At 32.0% G+C, this 20,974-nt stretch overlaps 3 protein-coding genes across 6 annotated transcripts in view; 1 reads left to right on the top strand and 2 right to left on the bottom strand.

The window, feature by feature from the left end:
- Positions 1-4,391: 4,391 nt before the first annotated feature.
- On the bottom strand, positions 4,392-5,106 carry ND-B14.7 (NADH dehydrogenase (ubiquinone) B14.7 subunit). Its single transcript, XM_075360052.1, has one exon. The coding sequence runs from the start codon at positions 5,002-5,004 to the stop codon at positions 4,513-4,515; it is 492 nt and encodes a 163-aa protein (XP_075216167.1). The 5' UTR covers positions 5,005-5,106; the 3' UTR covers positions 4,392-4,512.
- Positions 5,107-5,308: 202 nt separating this feature from the next.
- LOC142321731 (uncharacterized) lies at positions 5,309-20,446 on the top strand. Of its 2 annotated transcripts, none has more exons than XM_075360053.1 (2): positions 5,309-5,390; positions 19,988-20,446. In XM_075360053.1, the coding sequence occupies exons 1-2, from the start codon at positions 5,373-5,375 to the stop codon at positions 20,291-20,293; spliced, it is 324 nt and encodes a 107-aa protein (XP_075216168.1). In that variant the 5' UTR covers positions 5,309-5,372; the 3' UTR covers positions 20,294-20,446. The 2 variants fall into 2 exon arrangements, with proteins under 2 accessions (XP_075216168.1, XP_075216169.1); XM_075360054.1 differs by lacking the exon at positions 5,309-5,390 and adding an exon at positions 6,006-6,207.
- LOC142321729 (E3 ubiquitin-protein ligase RNF123-like) overlaps positions 14,809-20,974 on the bottom strand; it is a 127,231-nt gene continuing 121,065 nt past the window's right edge. For 2 of the 3 annotated variants that reach the window (XM_075360050.1, XM_075360049.1), the window contains exons 23-24: positions 18,304-18,481; positions 14,810-15,302 (exon numbers count right to left, since the gene is read on the bottom strand). In XM_075360050.1, coding sequence (XP_075216165.1) covers positions 15,146-15,302; positions 18,304-18,481 — 335 coding nt within the window. In that variant the 3' untranslated portion in view covers positions 14,810-15,145. Of the gene's footprint in view, positions 15,303-18,303; positions 18,482-20,974 lie in introns of all 3 variants that reach the window. The other variant, XM_075360051.1, reaches the window with a different exon arrangement.

Below are 20,974 nucleotides of genomic sequence, written 5' to 3' on the forward strand. Positions count from 1 at the left end.
ATAAAGGTAACACCAAAAAAAAAAAAAAAAAAAATTCTATAATCAAATAAAAAAAGAAACTAAAATAAAATCCTTTGAATAAAATCCAGAAAAAAAAGGGAATCCACATAAACAAATTAAAGAAACAAAAAATGCTGAACTCACATAAGGACATTGCTTTACCAACCCACCTATAAATCTAATATCTTGACTATCTAAAAAACAATGAATAAAAATTCCAGAACACAAAAAGAGTAACGACTTGAATAAGGCATGAATCAACAAATGAATAAAACAAAGAGTTAAAGAACCTAAAGAAAGAGTAAAAAACATAAATCCTAATTGTCTAAGAGTAGAAAAGGCAATAATCTTTTTTAAATCATTTTCTAAACAAGCAGCAAATCCAGATAAAATTATTGTAACCAAAGAAATAATTATTAAAAAATAAGTATCACAAAATAAAATAAAATAATTAAAACGAATAATTAAATAAACAAAAGAAGTTACTAAAGTAGAAGAATGAACTAAAGAAGAAACAGGAGTAGGAGCTGCTGTAGCTGAAGGCAACCAAACACAAAACGGAAACTGAGCACTTTTAGTAAAAGAAGCAAATAAAACTAAATAAACCAAAATAATAAAATCATTATTAAAAAAATTAATATAAAAAATATAATGAAAGGAACCAAAATTAATAAATAAACCTAAACACAAAATTAAAAATACATCACCAATACGATTCATTAATAAAGTAATAAGGCCAGAATACAAAGAAACTCTATTTTGATAATAAATAACTAAACAGTAAGACACCAGTCCTAACCCATCTCAACCCAACAATAAACAAATAAAATCAGGTATTAAAATAAAAAAACCATACTTAAAATAAATAAAAAAACCAAATAATAAAAACGAACTAAATTCAAATTTACCCTTATATAACCAAGACTATAAAATAAAACACAACCTCTAATTAAAAATACAAAAGACATAAAAAAACAAGAGATTCAATCAAAAAAAAAATTAAACTTATAGAAAAGGAATTAAAAAAAAAATAATCACTCAAAAAAAAAAACAAGATCATACTCAAACTTGTAGCTATTTGTGATGAACCATATTTCTTTCCACTGTGAAACCCATAGTTTTACTATGAAATGAACTCTGATAACTTCTTTTTAAAATATTTTTATAGTTTATTTTTTATATTAGTACTAAATGGGGTTGCTTTAATTGTTTAATCTAGATAGATTTTAAACTTCACCCACTGCTCAGGTCATTTAAGATCTGTGCAGCAACACTTTATAGTTCACAATAAAGGTTTTTACATATAATTTCTTCAAACTGCTGCAAATGGGGTTGTTATAGTTAATCTACACAGATTTTAAACTTAACTCACAGTTCAGGTAATTTAAAGTTTGTAGATAAGTTCTACTGGATATAAAGTAATAAAATGATGGACCGTCAAAATTAAAGATGTTATTAAATCAAGCACAGAAGTAAACCTCAGAAAGTTGGACAATTGTTCAGATCATTTCGTAAATTGTAAATATTTAATTGAAGATAATATTGTTATTCTTTTCTCAAAATATTCCTGTCAATAAGATTCTCAAATTTTGATTGTCGCCCATTTATGGAGATAAACAAGTCATCTAATTTGTTAATTGCATTTTTCCTAGAAATGACAGGAATCTGTATTTTATAAATTTTTTGTTTATAAATTATATCAACAATTTGACAAGATACAAACTGCACAAAAAACCTGAAAATTATCTTAGGTCAACTGGTGAAAATATTATCAGCACAAATGGAATAGTACTACTATATAAATGCTATAATATATATTAAAGACTTTTATGTTCAAAATTATAAACACTACTTTGTATATGCTAAATACAAATTTTAAAGGTGTCATTAAAATTTTAATGAACTGATAATTATTATTTGTATACAAACATAATACTATTAGAGGATCATAATTTAAATTTGTAAAATTAAACATTAGTGAAAAAAAAAAAAAATAGCTGATCAACTCCACTTCATCACCCCCCCCCCCCCACCGACAACAGTTAGTTCACTAAAATGAAGTATAGATTGTTTGAATGTCCACCTCTTTTATGGCTGTGATGCTGGTATCTTCTAGAAGTTGAAAAATAACTTATTTTCAACAATTGTTAAGCTCCCTTTCAATGTAGTGAACATAAAGTGTTATAAAATCTTTGTAACTCAATATTTTGGTATTAATCTCTTAACAATTCATTTAACCCAGTGTAGATGTAGTTAGAGAATTATGCCAAGGAAACATATACAAGGATGCGACTTGTAGCTATTTGTGATGAACCATATTTCTTTCCACTGTGAAACCCATAGTTTTACTATGAAATGAACTCTGATAACCTCTTTTTAAAATATTTTTATAGTTTATTTTTTATATTAGTACTAAATGGGGTTTGCTTTAATTGTTTAATCTAGATAGATTTTAAACTTCACCCACTGCTCAGGTCATTTAAGATCTGTGCAGCAACACTTTATAGTTCACAATAAAGGTTTTTACATATAATTTCTTCAAACTGCTGCAAGAAAATCACCCTAACAATTAACAATGTCCACTGAACCCAGTAAAATTATAGACATTTCATTGTTGTTTGATCTCGTTACATTTATAGTACTTTTAGAAGTAAACTTATAAAGTTTACTTCTAAGTTTGATTTAAGCATTTTAAGTTAGACTATTAAATTAAACATTCCACCAATTTATCACAAGATATTAGATATTAGTAGAACTAATCGACAAACTTTAAATACAAACCCAGTTGTTTATTTTGTTTACATCCGTTTTACATATTTTAAGTATTTCCTAATAAAGTTAGTTAAAATATTAAGAGAAGGTTAAACCTGCAGTGAAATGTTTTGATACCAGAACTTGAAACATCACCAGTTGACAAAATTCTTTAATATGTAATTATCAATAACATAACTTTTCTTCACTGTTAAGGAAGATGTTAATTTTACAATTGCTGTACTGATGGGATTAAACATTGTTTGCAGATTATAAAAATAAAAAAAAAACTGATAATCTCATGCTTTATATCTGTTTGGCTTTTATTTTTGCCAATATGCACAATGCTTTACGTTAAAGCTTATAAAACAATTTAAAATATTGCTTTGTGTATTAAATCTAAGTATTAATAGTAGATAACTGTATGTTAGATGTTTTTTTAGCATAAGAAAATTGGGTTTGATATTGAGCTTGACAGATGTTAATGTGTTTCACTATTTTATAGGTAAATAATTTTGTACCAGTTTTAATATCGTACTGATATTTAGTGTGGTCAACAAGATTGTTTGTAAACCGCTATGCAATAATAACCTTAATCTGGGTTTGTCTCCTAAACAAACCTTACATTTTAACACAGATTCTAGTTATTTCTGGATTCTATGGACTTCAAAATGTGTGTATTTTTAAGAAAAACAAAACTCACCCTGGTCATTTTTTATTAAAGGCAATACTTTGACCAATAAACAGCATTAAGTAGCTGTCTATTGTTATACTTATGATCAGAAAGCAGCTTAAAACAAAAAGTGGAATAATCAGTTGTAATTCCACAAGTTAATCATAAATCTTTTTTTAAATATGAAACTTTTTAACTACCAAATAATAAAAAAGTTGATACTGTACATTATGGAATTTAAAAAATTATATGGCACCATTAAATTAGTTTTAATAGATTTAAAATTAAAAATAAAAGTTTACAAAGAAATTTTGGCACAAATAGTTGTCTAGAAATTGATTTTAAAGATAATTCTAAGCAACTGATTGATCAACGTCAGTTTTGGTCATACTTATTATACCACAGTAAATATTGTTCGGATCAGCAAAAACATACAATACAAAGGAAAACCACATGTCTAATAGCAGGTGACCCATGCAAGGTCAAATTCCGTGACTATTAAGGTTTATTCCTCTATAAAACTCTAACCTTAACCCTAACCTCTCCCCACAGAACAAATTAGCATCTGAACAGGTCACAATAATTCATAAAACTGATTGTTAATACACTAGAATACTGATAATGCAGCACAGATTTTGACCTTGCGTTTGTCACCTTCTGTCCAAACCTGCTTTCTGACAATTACATATGGTTTTCCTGATCTTAAGCATATCTAGTATAGGATATTAAAGTATGAAAAACATTGAAGGTGATAAAGTAATTATTCATAATAACGTAAGACTAAAGCTCGAAATCCTGAATTCTTGCCTTTTCAAATGTCATATTACTTTCTTAAATTAAGTAGATATAAAACTAAATCCTAAAATGATAATATGCAGTAAAGTGTAACATGTAGAACAACAAAAATGACCCAATTAATCATTTACATTAATACAAACAATTTTGTATAACAAAATAAAACAGCAAGCTTAATTAACTCAACAGTTTTATTAACATAAATACAATATAAATTAATCAAGAAAACTAACTGTTTGATAGAAACCCTCAATAATTACACAAAAAGTTAAGTTATAATATACTAAATTAGTTTACTTGGCAACCCAATCTTTAGGGCGTTTTGCAGTAATTGTCCAGTCATAATCTTTCGTCCAAAAATCTTCATAATCCGGCTTCATGTTAAACTTCCAAAGGTCGTAATTGTTCATCTTGGCTTGCTTCAGACCTCCTGCTAAAATTGCTAAAACGGCCCCAGCAGCTAAACCATGACCAAAATGACCTTTGGCTAAGCCTCCTGTCATACCTCCAATAAATGCTCCATAAAAATGATTCCACTCATCATCCTTTTTTCTGATACCTACTAGTAAACAGATAGCTGCAGTACCCGCTAATCCAGTAGCAAGAAAAGGAGTTGTGATACGAGCATATCTCGTTAGTGCTTGAAAATAACTTGAAGGAGTATCAACCAGAAAAACAGAAGCTGTACTACAAGCTATCCCAATAAGGCCAGCTTTCTTTCCTATGTACGCAAGTTTCTTACCACAGTCTTCACCATCCGGCGTATCATAATAGGTATAACCCATATTAAATTCTAGCCTTAGTTAAACGATTTACAATTATTCCCTAACCATGAATCTAACAAGCACTTACTGGCTGAAGCTAACAGCTGTAACAATACAAAGAGAATTGAAGAAGCAATATTATTAACATTTTTTTCCAAACTGTAAGAATATATTAAATAAATAAGGACTAAATATTATTATTATTAACATAGGCTAAATATTAATTATATTATAATACAATTTAATATATATTAATTTTATTACTACGTTTATTGAAATCACATACTGTAAATAGGTTACGCACACTGACTATATAACTAGATAGAGGATCTACGTATTGGAATTGGTAAAAACTATCGCTACCAAATGAGTGGCTACAACTAAATAAAATGAAACTGTGCATGCAGGTAAGTGTAAGAGTATGGATAAAACCACATTTTAAACCAATGCAGTAGAGAAATGTTCTGATTTTGTATTTTGAACACTGATCTCTATATAAATCTTAAATAACTGTGTAAATTTCTGCTTGTGTTGCGAAAATGACCGTTCTTTTGGTTTGAGTTGAGTATAATAAAGTTCCATAACATCATGATTATAGTCGCGCAAGCGTACAATGGTTTAATTTAGTTTCCAGCCACTCATTCTTCAGCGCTAAAATATGCTTCAATATTGAACACTTAATTAAATTTTACGCAATAAGAATTCTCTATCCAGTTACAAAGATCAGTCTTTTCGCATAATAAAATAGTTATATAATAATTGTTTTTTAATATTATATTATTGTAGAATCCGTATAGCAGCACGGTGAAATATGTTTTATTTGTTAAAAAAAAGAATTACCTTAAAAACTATTTTTTTTAAACGTATGAAAATGTGTTGATTTCTCCCGAAATGCAATCTACTTCTTCAATCTAACTACAGATGGCGGAACCGGTTACAACCGGGTTATAGTTTGAATAATTTGGTAGCATCTTGACCCCGAAGGGAAGACACCCACCAACATGACAGATCCAGTCATCACACCACCCACTCCATACTTAGCCATTAGGGGCTTTTTGTTTCTTAGAGATTTCCGAGATTTCTCCATTGCTTAAAACATTCTACAATCTGATATTCTGCATTTATCATGGTATTCTTGAACCACAATCATCATTATTATTTTCTTTACCATAAATTGTCTCATTGTATGTCCTCATCACCTCTAAATAAATAGAATATTTTGTGGTAAGTATTCAGTTGCTATGACCTTGATCTGGTATTGATATTTATTAAGCCAGTTATCTGGATTATTTTTTTTTCTTGAACTTTGATGTTACTTTATGTTTAATGGATATTTTTATGTTGTATTTGAGTGCCTGAGATATTTTTCTATTTATTTAATTGATGTGTTGGAAACATTATTTGGTTGTTAGGGTTTGTTTACCCGGATATTGTTTACGTTTGGTAATGATTTGTTTATGTTTATTTTGTATTTAATTTGATTTCTTATAGATTAATTTACATGGGAAGGATTACTTTTTGTTATATATTATTATTTTAAGTTATTTTATTTGGAATGTCCTAAGCCCAGGATCTGGTGAAAACCAGGAGAGGAGGAAGATTGGTCTGCTGCTAACAGGCTGTAAAACATAGGCATGAACCCAATGGAAAACAAGTCAAATGTATGAGATAGTGCTATTGCATCCAGGGTTATAGCTGATGCGCCAGCACTGTTGGATAACAGAGGTCAGAGTGCTGGTATAAAGTGAGATACTGGCCAACAACAGTATGGGTGCCAGATAGTGATGAAGTGATCACATTATTCTATTCTGGTAGTGAAAAACACTCCGAAGGCGTTGGTTATGTGCTTGATCGGCAAATAACCAAAAGCATGTTGGCCTTTCAACCCTTTTCGAGCAGCTTAGCCACTTTAACACTAGCTGGAACAATCTGTACACATATCATTTCTGTGTATGCACCTACTGAATTAGGTGAAGATGCCGCCAAGGAACTTTTACACTCAACTTCAGGACGTCATCGACACAATTCCTAAAACCAATCTACTCCTTCTTGCTGATGACTAAATGCTTATGTAGGAGCTGATAGGACTGGGTGGGAAACCACCCTCGGAAACTTTGGGCTCGGCAATATCAATGACAATGGATTACGTATACTGTCATTCGCCATAGCCAGTCAGTTACTGATTTGCAACAGCCTCTTCGTCACCCAAAGAAGCACCAGCTCACATGCATGTCCCAAATAGCAAAGACACATTAGTGCTCGACTACATACTGATTAATGCTTGATTTCAATCTACAATCAAAGATGTACGAGTAATGTGTGGGGCAGATTGTGGCTCTGAACATTACCTTGTACGTGCAACAATAAAAACCCTCCCCTGCCAATGAAGCGAAACTGGTTAAAGCTACTTGAACCACCTAATAAGCACCAATTCCAATTAGCATTGTCCAACCAGTTTGCCATTTTAGCACAACATGATGAAGTGGATGCTGAGTCAATCCAGATACCTGAAGTCATACAAGGATGCGCCAAGAATATCTGCTCACCAATATGCCACCGGACACAGCCTGGATATCAGATGAATGTCTCAACTTAATCAGTGTAAACTAGCAAAACTAGTTGACTATAAACAGTATCGGAAATTGAATAGGGAGGTCAGAAGGAAGCTGAAGGCCAAGCATGCAGCATATTGGAATGATATGGCCGCCAAAATGGAAGAAACTGCCCAAAAACATGTATACCAGACCATGTATACAACACTTAGATGCCTAAGTGGAAAATTTAAGACATTTAATGAAAATATTTGGAAAGCCAATGGAACCTTTGTTTTATCTCCAACAGAGACAACTACACAGATGGAAAGAAATGTTCCTAGACCTATACAACCATGAGTCACTCTCACTACATGAGCCTCTCCCACTAGCAAACTCACAACCTTTGAACAGCTGGAAGACCATGCCACTGATGCTATGCCAACAGTAGATAAAGTGAAAACAGTGAAGAAACAACTCAAAAACAACAAAGTGCCTGGGATTGATGGAGTAACAACTGAAGCACTAAAAGCAGGTGGTGAAATCCTTGTCAATCGCATAGTAACTACTGTAGCTGATATTGCATATGGAGAAAATTCCTATAGCTTGGAAACAAGATGACTGCTATACCGATATTAAAGAAGGGTGACAGTTGCAAATGCAAAAACTACCATGGCATAAGCCTCCTATCAATAACTGGGAAAGTTTTTATGAGAATCACTCAAACTCGACTACAGAAACATCAGGAGAAGAACTCATGTCTAGAGAAGAATAGGTTCACTTTCGACCAATTAGAGGCTGTTGCGATCAGATTTTCACTCTCAGACAAATGTTGGAAGAGCAAATATGCTGTGGGAAGTGAACAGTCATTGTATTCATAGATTTCAAGGCGGCATTTGACAGCATCCATTGGCCAGCATTCAAGTCTGAATTTGTGCCTGTCAAAACCATCCAACTACTAACAGAAACATACAATGGCTGTAGCATTCATATATGCATCCATAATGAACTGTCTGATGAATTTACAATACAAACCGGGGTAAGGCAAGGCTGTATTATCTCACCCTTACTATTCAATACTCCTATTGATGCAATTATGCGGAAAGCCTTCAGTGGCTGGCGCAGTATCAAATACAGCAAAAATGGCTATATGACAAACCTAATGTTTGCTGGTGATAGCGCTATATTTGCAGATGATGATGCCAAGGCGACAGACACCCTGCATGACATTGCAAGTGTAGTAGTCTCAAATAAAATATTAATGCTGAAAAAACTAAGGTTCTAATGACTGGATGGCTCACCATCTCCTGTTTACCTGGCTGCAATACAAATTGAGCATGTTGACAATTTCAAATACCTTGGGTCATTAATCCAAGAAAAGAAAATTTCATCATCTGCAGAAGTCTGTGGGAGGATTGGCCAGGCAACTGGTGCCTGCAAAGGAAACAAAATGTAACCTTGAAGACAAAGGTCCAACTGTTCCGGGCACTCATATACCAGCCTTGCTATATGTATCAGAAACATGGACACTACTTAAAGAAGACCTAAACAAGTTAGAAGTGTTCCAAATGCGATGTCTACGACAAATACTAGGTGTATCACTGTGTGATTGTCTGTGAAATCACACAATCAGGCCCAAATGTAATGAACAACCTACAATTGAACTTGAAATACAAAAGCACAGGCTGCATTGGTTTGGGCAAGTATGCCAAATGCATGAATGCTGACTACCATACCGTCTCCTGTGGAGACGACCTGCATAATGGAAGATCCAATGAACTGCGCCAAAGAAAACATGGGTCAAGCAAATTGAGGTCAATCTAAAACACCAGAGGCTAAGTGTAACTGATGCAAAACTTCCAACTACTTTTCAGAAACAATGGAAAAGTATTGCACACAATGCTTGTTTTCCAGCAGCACCCACAAAAACATACTGGCTCCAAGCCCACCCTCACCCATATGTTCATTATGTATAATAGGAGATTGAACTATTTTTTCTAATAACTTTCACAGAAATACAAAATTATTCACATTTAATTCGCAAAATTTAACTGATGCTAAATGATGAACTGAATATTAAATTATGTAGATAATTTCATCAGTCAATTATCATTTTCCAGTTTTAATTGTTCATTAATATTATTGCCATTGATCTTTAACTGATAATCTTTTTGAAAAGTGTTTGTTTAAATGTGATCCCCCACATTAAAACTGTAGTTTTCACATGTAATTTTATACACTCTTGAAACATAATTTTTAAATTTTCTGCCTCTATTCTTATCTAAAATCCATATGTGTTTTTACTCAAATTCCTGTATTTACTTGCATAATTCATGCGCCTGAATTTTTAAACAATATCTTTATAAAATTTTAACCAGATTTTATTTTCAAGATCTCAAGAATGAATTTTCAGTCTCGCTGATATGTTAGTTTAAACCCGTAAGGTTTCTTGGAAGTGGTGAATGTAAGGGCAAAAATGGATTAATCCCAAAAAAAGCGATTGCAAACACCAACCCATCCTTACTGTTTATGGAATTATTTTTTTCATTGACGGGCAGTTACTACCTACTAGGGTAGCAGTTGACCTTGCAGATTTTCTTTTTCTACTATTCATACAGTTGTACTGTTGTTTTCTTGGCTTATACTGGTAGTTGTTGCAAGGCATTGCCAGTGGCACTTTAGCAAAAAGTGAGTTTTTAAAATGTCTAAAAGCAGTTTAATTTCTAATTATATGCAAGTTTCAAATTAAGAATGACTGAATATGCAGAGAAATATGGAAACAGAGCAGCTGAGCATGAGTTCACAATTCCAGAATTTAATGTGTACACCACTGGAGTCAACAAAAACAGTTGCTTGCCCAAACTAATGCCTCAAGGAAAGCATTCCAAAGTCTGAAGGCTGTAAAATTTGCACAACTTGAAATGTATGGAATTAAATTTTCAATGTTAAAGAACTGCACAATGAAGTATGTGTTTCACATGAAATGGTGTGTTTCAAGACACAAGAGTTGGCAACTGTGCAGGGCATCAGTTCTACCAACTTCACACCAAGCAGAAGCTGAATTTGTTGCTTTATGAAAAGGAAAGGCTTATCACTGAGAATGTGAATGTGATTGTGTCAAGGTATGCCAAATGACTTTAAAGATAAAATTATAAATTTTCATAAGCCTACAAAAAGACAACAATTTTTGTAGGCTTATGAAAAAATAAATAGGCAATGCTGATCAGACCCCTATTTTCTTTGACATGCAACACCACAATCTGTGAAAAAGGTGCTAAAAGTGTACCAGTGCGAACAACATTATCACTATAACTAATTTTTAAGAGGAAACCAAACCAAAGGAAAATTTTCCCAAAAGAGTTCATGTTTGCATCCAGCAAAAAGGCTGGAAGGATGTAAATTTGATTCGTGATTGGGTGTGCACAGTTTGGAACAGGCAACCTGGTGTATTGTTTCAGAAGCTTTCTCTTCTTGTCTGGGACAACTTTCGTAATCATTTAGGGGATGATATAAAAGACTTCTTATTGAAATGAAGACATGTTACAACCTTTAGATGTTTCTAACAAGCCATTTAAAGGCAACTTGAGAAAATTGTATGCACAATGGATGGCTGAAGGGGTAAGCAGTTGACATCAACTGGATAGATAACACATCCACTGACTGAACAGATGTGCTTCTAGATAGTGATGGTATGGGACATCGTGGTGGATCAGTGCATAATTGTAATGAGTTTCTTGAAGACTGGAACTTCCAGTATGCTGGTCAGCACTGAAGATGATGCTATGTAGCAGATGGAGGAAAATGTGGGAAAAGAAAATGAATCAGAGGGGGACTGAGAAAGAGAAAAGTGTGCATAATGGATCACTGTAAGTTTCAGTTAAATACATATTTGTTCACTGATTATCACATTTTAATTTTATTACAAACCTAAAATCACACACCTACTTTTAGATAAAAAATGTTGGTTAAAAAACTGCATGAATTATGCAAGTAAATACAATAGTCTATATTCACTTATATTAACAGTGAATTTAGTTTTATAAATACTTTTATACATTTCTTAATTATTTGTTTTATATACTATTTCATAATTGTATAATTTTAAAAAAAATAGTATTTTTAACAGTATTTTTATAAGTTGTACATATGAACTATTTATTGTTTATTACTGTTATAATTTTCTCTAGAAAGCAATGACATTTTAATTTTAAAGAAGCATGCACAAATTAACTAATACATTAAACAACAGCTTAATGTAGATATCATTGAATGAAATAGATACAATGTTTTAAAAATGCATATCAGATTTAGAAATCTGTAATACATATTTATACTCTACCCTTAAAACACAACACAAAACCTAAAAATTTTTATTTTGTGAAATTGTATAGTTAATTTGATAGCCATTTCATCATTTACTATAACTAATTTATTGACGTAATAATGATAGATAAATTAAATAATGAATTAAATAATTAATAATAATTAAATAATGTCGTATACCTACATTAAAACTTATTAGCAGATGTTCCTCCTTCTTAGGGTAACCTCAGGTACATCTTGAATTTTAAGTCGAACACTAATCAGCTAGTATATTAACACTACAATTGTCTTTGTAATGGTTTTCCAACACTGAAATATCCTGTGGAAATTTTCACCATGTTCATTATATATTGCCCTAAGGTTGGAAGGAAAAATCCAGAATGTGAATGCAGCAAATAACTTTTAGTGACATAATACATACAATAGCTCTGTATGAATTTATCCATTTATTTACAATATCTGTAATTTTACTGACACTCAAAAATTTTCACAACTGTCCTTAAATACTGTCTAAGCAGAGCATTGTTCAACACAGTTAAACATTTCTTCTCTGACCAGTTCCCTTATTTGTGGGCCAGCAAAAATTGCTTCATTAATCTTTGCTACATTTACTTTTGTGAATTTTTGCCTTATGTACAAGAATCCTATACTTGATCTGAGCTTTTACAAAATGTTTGATTTGAAGGGGTGGTAAAAATATTTTTTCTAGTTTAACTAGAGGCTAATGAATAATGTCTTTTTCACAGGCATTAAGTTCTCACTTTTCTTCCACTGTTTTACTACATAATGCTAATCTCTACCTCAGTTGTCCCATTCATAAATAAAACAAGTTTTTTACATAGCCTTACTACATGCGTAACAAAAGAGATATTACTTATAGATTTCCACACATGCTCCAACTATGATTTTTATAATTTACTTTTTCAATAACAGTTTTCATAATATTGTACATTTCTTTCATATTAACTTCATAACTGATTGATATGGAAGGATATTTATTATTATTGTGAAGAATTGCTTTTAAGCTACACTTGGAAGAAATCAATGAAAAGGCACAACTCCTCATGTTCTTGAAATTGTCCTAATTGTAACATAAGTTATTTATATAGTAAACTAAGTACTTTTCTTCAGCAAAGTATTGAGAAAAATTTTTCTGTCAGCTTCAGTAGCCATCTGTATAATAGAACATCCATATATCATATACCACGCATCACATAATATGATGTGTAGTAAAAAAGTAAGAACAAATGAGTAAATAGCAATTGGCAACACTGATGCGGCAGCTTTAAGTGGTCTGTTGGGATGTAACCTCCACATTTTTCATTGTAGTTTGCCTTGTGAGGCAGTGTGTTAAAATTAGTGCAGTAATAACAAATCCCGCCAGTTGTGAAGTTCAATTGACGATAATATTTCTAAGTGAAAGAGGATATAATGCTACTGAAATTCACCATAATTGTGAGAAACACATGAACCTATGACAATGAGTGAAGAAAAAGTGAAGTAATGGTGTCCTGAGTTTAAGGAAGACTGTTCAAATGTTCAGGATGAACAGAGAAGTGGCAGGCCTAGTGTCCCTCACTGAATGTATGAATGCAAAAGTGAGAGAAGATTGTCGCTTTATAATTAGCAATCTTTCTCTAGAAATTTCAAAGAAAAATTGTAGAGAATTGTGGCATTCTAGGCTATCGTAAAATGTGAACACAATGGCAGCTGAAAATGTTGTCTAGTGTTTACAAAGATCAAAAAATGACATCTAAAATTACTTCTTTGAATGACCACTTCCTCTGAAACCACAAGGGAGACAAAGTTTTTCCTATATCATTGCAGGTGACAAAACGTGGCTTTTGGATGTCAATACTGAGACAACACATGGTGCCATTCTGGTTCACCTAAACCAAAAAAATTTCAAGCAAGTCCAGTCTCAAAGGAAAATCATGGCAACTGTATTCTGTGATCTAGAGAGTGAGGTTTTGATTGATTTCATGGATCCATCACATCATAAGTCTTCTGTGAAACACTTTCTAAACTATTTCATGCCATTTAAAACCAATGATGGTGAATGCTGAACTCAAGAACTGTTCTTCTTCATGATAATCCATATCCACATACAGCTAGCATGCATAGCAGAAACTATTTTGAAATTCGGATGGGAAATTTTTGATTATCCCCTTACAGTCCTGAACTTGCGCCCAGTGACTTACAATCTCTTCCTACACCACAAAAACTGGCTTGTGATTTCGAGGAAAGTAAACAGTTCTACAATCCCAGGCAATGGATTTTTTGCACTGGGTTTGAAGAAGCTTGTTTCACGATATCAAAAGTGTTTGAAACGAAATTGTGAATATGTATGTAGAAAAGTAAAGTAAATATGTATGGTATGTATTTAAAATAATTAATATTTCATTTTTTTCAACTGTTCTAATTTTGTTACTGATTGGCCCTTACTTTTGAACTGCAACTTGTATATATTCAATTCATTTTTGTAATTTATTTAGCAACATGTATTAAACAGGCTATCTTTAAATAAAATTGTATCTTATTGAAAATTCATTTCTTTAAAATAAAACTGATACAAAATGGGATCCATGGAAGATTGCCCTTACTTTTAAATTTTGGAATTTTTCAAAAACATAGTGTGATAGAAAAATTCTGACTTCAGATTCATTTTCTAGCATTAAAAAGCATTTCGTGTATCACATATTAAGAAATAAAAATTGTGTCAGTTAATTACATTATCAATTTTTTATTAAGAAACTGTGAAAGCATATTTGTTCTAAGACTCTAAACTTTTAAGTTTTCTAGCATAATTGTGAAAAAAAATATATATATATATATTGTTGCTGATAAAGTATTGAATGCTATATTACAAAAAGATAATGTGTTGTTTAGAACATATTAATGACAAGTTTTTTAAGGTAAATATCTCCTTAGATGTAAAATGTAGAAAAATGTACATTTAATTCATAAAATTTTAAAAACATATTTCTTTATTTACATTAATATAATTTTAGTAAATAAATATAACAGCAACAGTAAAATATACACACAAAAAAATACAAATAATTTTTTTATTTTATATGTCTTTACAATACTGCATTAAATATCATCATTATTATTACTACTACTACTACTACTACTACTACAATCAGCATCATCATTATTAAAGCAAGTTGATAGAATATAAACATAAGTTAATTAACTATTGATGTACAGTGAAATAGAATTTTTTCAGTTTTCTTTTTTTCAGGAAAATAATATAATTACAATAATTAATAATAAAACGTATTCCTTTTGGTAGAACAAATATATTATTCATTGTTAATACCAGAAGATGGAGATCCTTCATTGTCTGTTGCAGCTGTTGCTTCAAATAAGATTTTTCCATCGACCATTGTTACTTTTTGTATAGGTGTCTTACAGAAGAAACAATCCTGGTTATTCATAAGGTGATGAGTAATACAAGATCTGAAATAAAAAATCATACCATTGTACAATTTTTCTGCTAATTTGGAACCAAAATAAAATAAACATTATTGAAAAAAATGAACTTATTTTAATAGGAGAGAATATATACTTAAAATAAATGTCCTTGTAGTATACAACTCAATGTAATATAAACTCAATTTTTCAAAATGATTAACAATTCAATATAAATAATTAATAAGGAAAACAAAGTGATTGCAGCAGTGTGAAAGATACATTATCAAAGTTCTGAGAGACATGCCTTATAAAATCAAGTCAACTTCTTCGCACCCAATTTTTTTATTTTTTTAGCAGTCATCATGTCAGCCTTTTAAGAACTATGTTTATACACCCAAGAATTACATTGCTGCTGAATTTTTGTCTTAACCTACAACTGGAATTCTACTTTGATTCATATAAGTAAATTCATCGTGACCAAAAAAAGCTACAAGTGGGGTAAAATGGGCAGTTTTTTTTATTTTGAGGACATTGCTTGCCATGAATTTCTTATACAAAACAAGACAGTGAACAAACAATATTAGCTGAAGTAATGAAATGTCAACATGTTTACTTGCTGAAGATTGTAACTGATGTCCAGTTTTTATTGTTTGAATAAAATATAATTCATATTTCCTTTTGATATATTTTCAAGTGCCTGTAACTGAGCTCTAAGTATAACCAAACATACTTTCCAATACTGATGAAATTCTGCAATTAGGTTTCCACAATTTTCATCGTTTATCTCCTCAGTTATATTAAAATACTCTTCAATCTTCATGTTTTACTCATCTTTAACTCTAATATTTGTATATAAAACTTGTCTCCAGCACTACGTACATCACAGTGCTTTTCTACTATTAAAACTTAATTTTATGTTGGTCTTTTTATATCAGATAGATACCATGTTTGATCAAATTATGTACCGAATCAAAATATTAGTCATATAAGAGATTTGAAGATTCTCAAACAATAATTTAGTTTACAGTTATTTTCTTTTCAATTTGTACTAGCCCCAAAACACTCCATAATTTTATCAAGAGTATTTTTATTAATTAGTTATTACAGAGTTCATGACATTACATTTTAATTAACTGAATTACTTTAATCAACATACTTTTAACTCTAAATTTTAAATCTCTTCATAAGAATTATCTGCTTTCATAAACATACTTAGGCTTGTCCAGTAATTTCTAAAGTTACAAAAGCCATGTCTCAAAATATTTCTAATACCCTCCATCTTGAATATATTGTTGCCAAATGGCTTAGATGGCATGTGGCACCTTAAAACCTTATACTATCCCTGAAAAGGTTATTTGAGCTTACTGATGGCCCTGAAAAGGGTTGCTTGTGAGGTAGCCCTGAGAAAGGCTGTTGGGTACAAAGCTGGCCTCTGGCGATGTCAGCTTAGCTGTAGTCAGGGACTTGCAGCTCGTCTGTTAGAATCGGATCGTGCTTCCTCTCAGTGGCAGTTGGGTCCTCAATATAGCATGACAATGGTGTACCACAGTGTCAGGTCAGCGTCAGTTGTGTTCTGCCGGTGAGGCTGTGGTGATTCTCCCTGAGCAATCCCAGGCTGGGCCAGTTCCTGCTGCTGGGCCTGTTGGTCAGCCCACCACCAGGGCACTTTAAGCCTGGCAAGCTGGGGCAAAAGGTAGCATCTACACCCAGCACTTCCCTCAGTGGGCCAACCAGGCCTGCTGCTCTGGAGATGTTGGGACCTCCTGGCGGCCGAGAAATTTCTTCTTCCATCTTCTCTTCTCCAGGTGATAGCCAGCGACGAATATCTGTTCTGGTGGTACTGTCTTTTACAGGTGCCTCAGAGGGTGGGGCCACTGCAGTGGGATGAGTTGCACGGTCAACTGGCTTGGTGTGGAGTGGAGGTATGCTGTACTACACGTGCTGATATCTGAACAGTTAGCATTGCGCTCACCAATATGAAGCTCGGCATGTATGTTGCAACAATAACATTTCCATTTCATCCTTTGAAACATTTCTGGAATGCTTCATCCAAAATACTATGCAGATCCATAAGTGAATTTTGCTGCATCAAATCAATCAACTCAAAATGTCAAACTTTTGATAGCATTTTTAATTTGGAAAATAAAAATAAGTAGGCAAGTAAGCAAGTAGTAGACAAGTAGTAGTAAGGTAGTAGTAGGCAATTAAGAAAGTTGTAGAGTAACTTCTACTGGAAACTCTACACCAAATCAACTTGTTTTGCCAAAAACTCATGGAACAATAGTCCAAAAGTGGACTATTAATAATATGTAAACAGATTAATATTTGTGAGGAAGCATTGTCAGTATGGAGCATCTATCACTTCAATAAATTGGGACTTTTTTTTCTAACAGCCTTATGTAGACATTTCATTACTTTAACGTAATATTGTTTGTTTATTGTCTTGTCTTGTTAGAAATTCATCACAAATAATTTTATCAAAATAAAAAACTAACTTACCATAATTTTAACATTTTATCACATTTGCTACATTTTTTGCCTTTTGACATCCAACATGATTAATTTTTTTTTCAATATCAAATCCACAAACAAATGTCTCTTCTTGATAACAATATTTTTTAAATTTCCATTCTCATTTAGTTCAATTCATAAGCTCTTGACTCAAATTTTCTGCTCTGAAGTCAATATGCAATATGATTCATGCTCATAAGAATTTCAGAGTAAACAGTTTTTAAAATAAAATTTACTTCTTTACCATCTCACAAATAGTAAACAACAGCTAGAACAAATGACTTCTCAAACTGTGGCAACAATTTTACCAGTTTTGTGTGTTGATAATTGTGCTGAACAAGAATCATCATCAGCTCAAGTTCAGCTATCTTTTTAACAGTTTCGGCACTTCTATATTTGAGTCCAGCTAAAAGTGTCATTCCCAAATGGTGTTTTTAAACATTTCAAATAATGTCTCTATTAGGGATTCTCAGCATTAACTTCCAATGATTTGATATAAATCTATATTCAAAACACAAATTTATTAAAAAATTACCGGCAAGACTGATGACTGCAAGGGGAAAAAGTAGCACAAGTTGCACAAGCATAACAAATAGCACACAAAGCATCTTCATCGGTTTCTTTAGAAAGTGAAAGCCTATGTTGACACCATGTCAAATGATCTATGACCTTACGAACTGTCTGTATTTCTTCAGAAGTAACATCATTTGGATCTGTAATAAAAATTATATATAAAACATAAGTATGAAAATTTATATAAAAGCATGCAAGTTGTGATAAATGGGCAAATTTTATGATATTTTGTTAATATTACGTTCAGACTTTTCAGCTTCAAACTTTCTAACTTTTCTCCAAAATAACAACTTTAAAAGTCAAATCAAGCCTCCACAAGGTGCACCTGGATATATTTGGAATAAGTAGGAGAAATTTGTAGGATGAAATGAATCTCAACTAACTTCACAACTTCATCTATCATTAAGTCATACCCCATTATCACCTCACTACATCACATCTAGTTGTAACTGGGGACCTAGTGCCACCACAGGTGATCAACCTCTTGACAGTCAACCATTAAAAACTTTTAAGAAATACTCCACTGGCTGGACCAAGCAACACCAGAGTTCAGATAAGGCAGCACTCAGATAAGATGGGTTGCTACTTAATGATAAAATGCGATCGGAAGCAGTAGAATTCCCTAACACCACACACACGAAGAAGAACAATACAAAATAAAACCAAAGCAAATTACCCACATTTCCACACACACAATGTACACACTCATTGAGACTGGTAAACTAAAAATAATTACCAACCTAATCGACAAAACACAAAATTCTCACTCATCATGGGACTGCAGATAATAAGAAACACCAATGAGGACACCAAGGAATCTGAAGGATATGTAGGCTTTACAAAAGTATACCTGGGAAAAGTGATTAAAAGTGACCCATAGTTTTAAATAGGCTTTTTGGTCAACCACAAAATGATGAACTCCATATAAGAATTCAAGTCCCAATCCCCAAAAACCTCAACACTCACCCTAAAAGCATCTACAGAAATCTATACATAATAAATGCCCAAGCCTCCACTAATAATAAAAACAAATCTCCAAAACACCATAAAGAAACAGAAAGCTTCTGGGATCTACTTGTTCAGATCACAAATAACATCCACAAAAATCATTTTAACCTTTAAACGTGTTTTGCCATACTATTTTACAACAGCGAAAATTCAGTCCCAGGGCGTTTAATAGGCTGTAATAGTATACTTCATGTATTGCTACCAGCTGCTGCTGTGTAAAATGACTTACACTTAGTTTATTTAGTAGTATAGGGGAATAGCATCATTAGGCTATAAACTGTTACTTATAGGCCTAATTTCTGTTAAGAGAAACAGCTTTTTTTAATGTTCCTTTACTGTAGTCTATTCCTCCCACCACGCTGCCATCATTCCAATTTCTGCTGCATAGTTAAATGTTATTAATCAGTTTACACTTACGCTTTTACAATTTTTATTATAAAAACATCAGGTTTACAGTATGTTTTCTTTCCATAATGTAATTTATCTTGTTTTTTTAATAATGTTGTGTTTATGTAAAGTCTTCTTTTTCCAAATGTTGTTATAAAAACATTGTGTTTATAATACGAGTTTTCTTTCTTAACCACACTTTTTTTTGAATTTGTATACACTTGATTTTTTATTTTCCATTTGTGTTTTAGGTAATTTTGAATAAAGTAAACAGTTCAAATATGGGAGAAAATAGTGCTTATGTGATTGATAATGAAGTAACAAGGTTATTAGATGACTTAGCATTAAACTCTGATGCTGAACATTTAGATATTGTTACATTAGATGAGACTGATAAGGATGAATTTGGTAGTATAATGCATAATGGTTCTGGTGATGCAGTAGACTTACATGATGAAATTTTTAATAGAATGACCGATTTATTTTCTGGGTATGCATTACAATGGATGGATTTAAGTTTGATGGCTTGTATAACTGTGAAACTGGCTTGTGCATAGATCCATGTTTTGAGATCTATCACATTAACAAAACCTTTTAAGCTAACTAACTGAATACCTCCTTTTTCATGCTAAAACATTTACTAATCAGTATTCTAGAATGTTACTATTTAAGATTGAAATATTACACACATATCTTAAGCAGAAATTAAAATAAAGTAAATTCAACTAATATGCTTGTTTCTGTACTTTTATTTAAAAAACCCATGCAGATAGGGGGGCGGTCACAGTTACCTTCATAACTAAACATTAAAGGGTCAAACAATTAATCGGAGACTTCAATGTTCAACTAGGCAGAGAAAGAAGATACCATGACTTCATCAGAAAATAGCTCGCCCAAAGAGAACAAATGAAAACAGACAGAGACTCATTGATCTGTGCAAAACCACAACTTAATTTTGAAATCCACATATTTCAAGAGGAAACTTCAAAACTCAAAACCTGGAAACATCCCAACTACACTAAAGGAGAATGGCAATTACATTATATCTTATAGGACAACTACCACCACAAAGAGATCTACAATGTAAAAGTTCTCCAAGGAGTAGACCAGGCTAAAATCAGTGCATAATCAAAATTAAAATTAAATTTACTAATTCACTCTCCAAAGGAGACAACAAAACTAAGCCCCTAAAACTAAAAGAAAAACACCCTACCCAACTAATCAGAATGAAAATTACA

Source organism: Lycorma delicatula, chromosome 3, assembly GCF_047948215.1.
Source record: "Lycorma delicatula isolate Av1 chromosome 3, ASM4794821v1, whole genome shotgun sequence".
NCBI classification, from domain to species: Eukaryota; Metazoa; Arthropoda; class Insecta; order Hemiptera; family Fulgoridae; genus Lycorma; species Lycorma delicatula.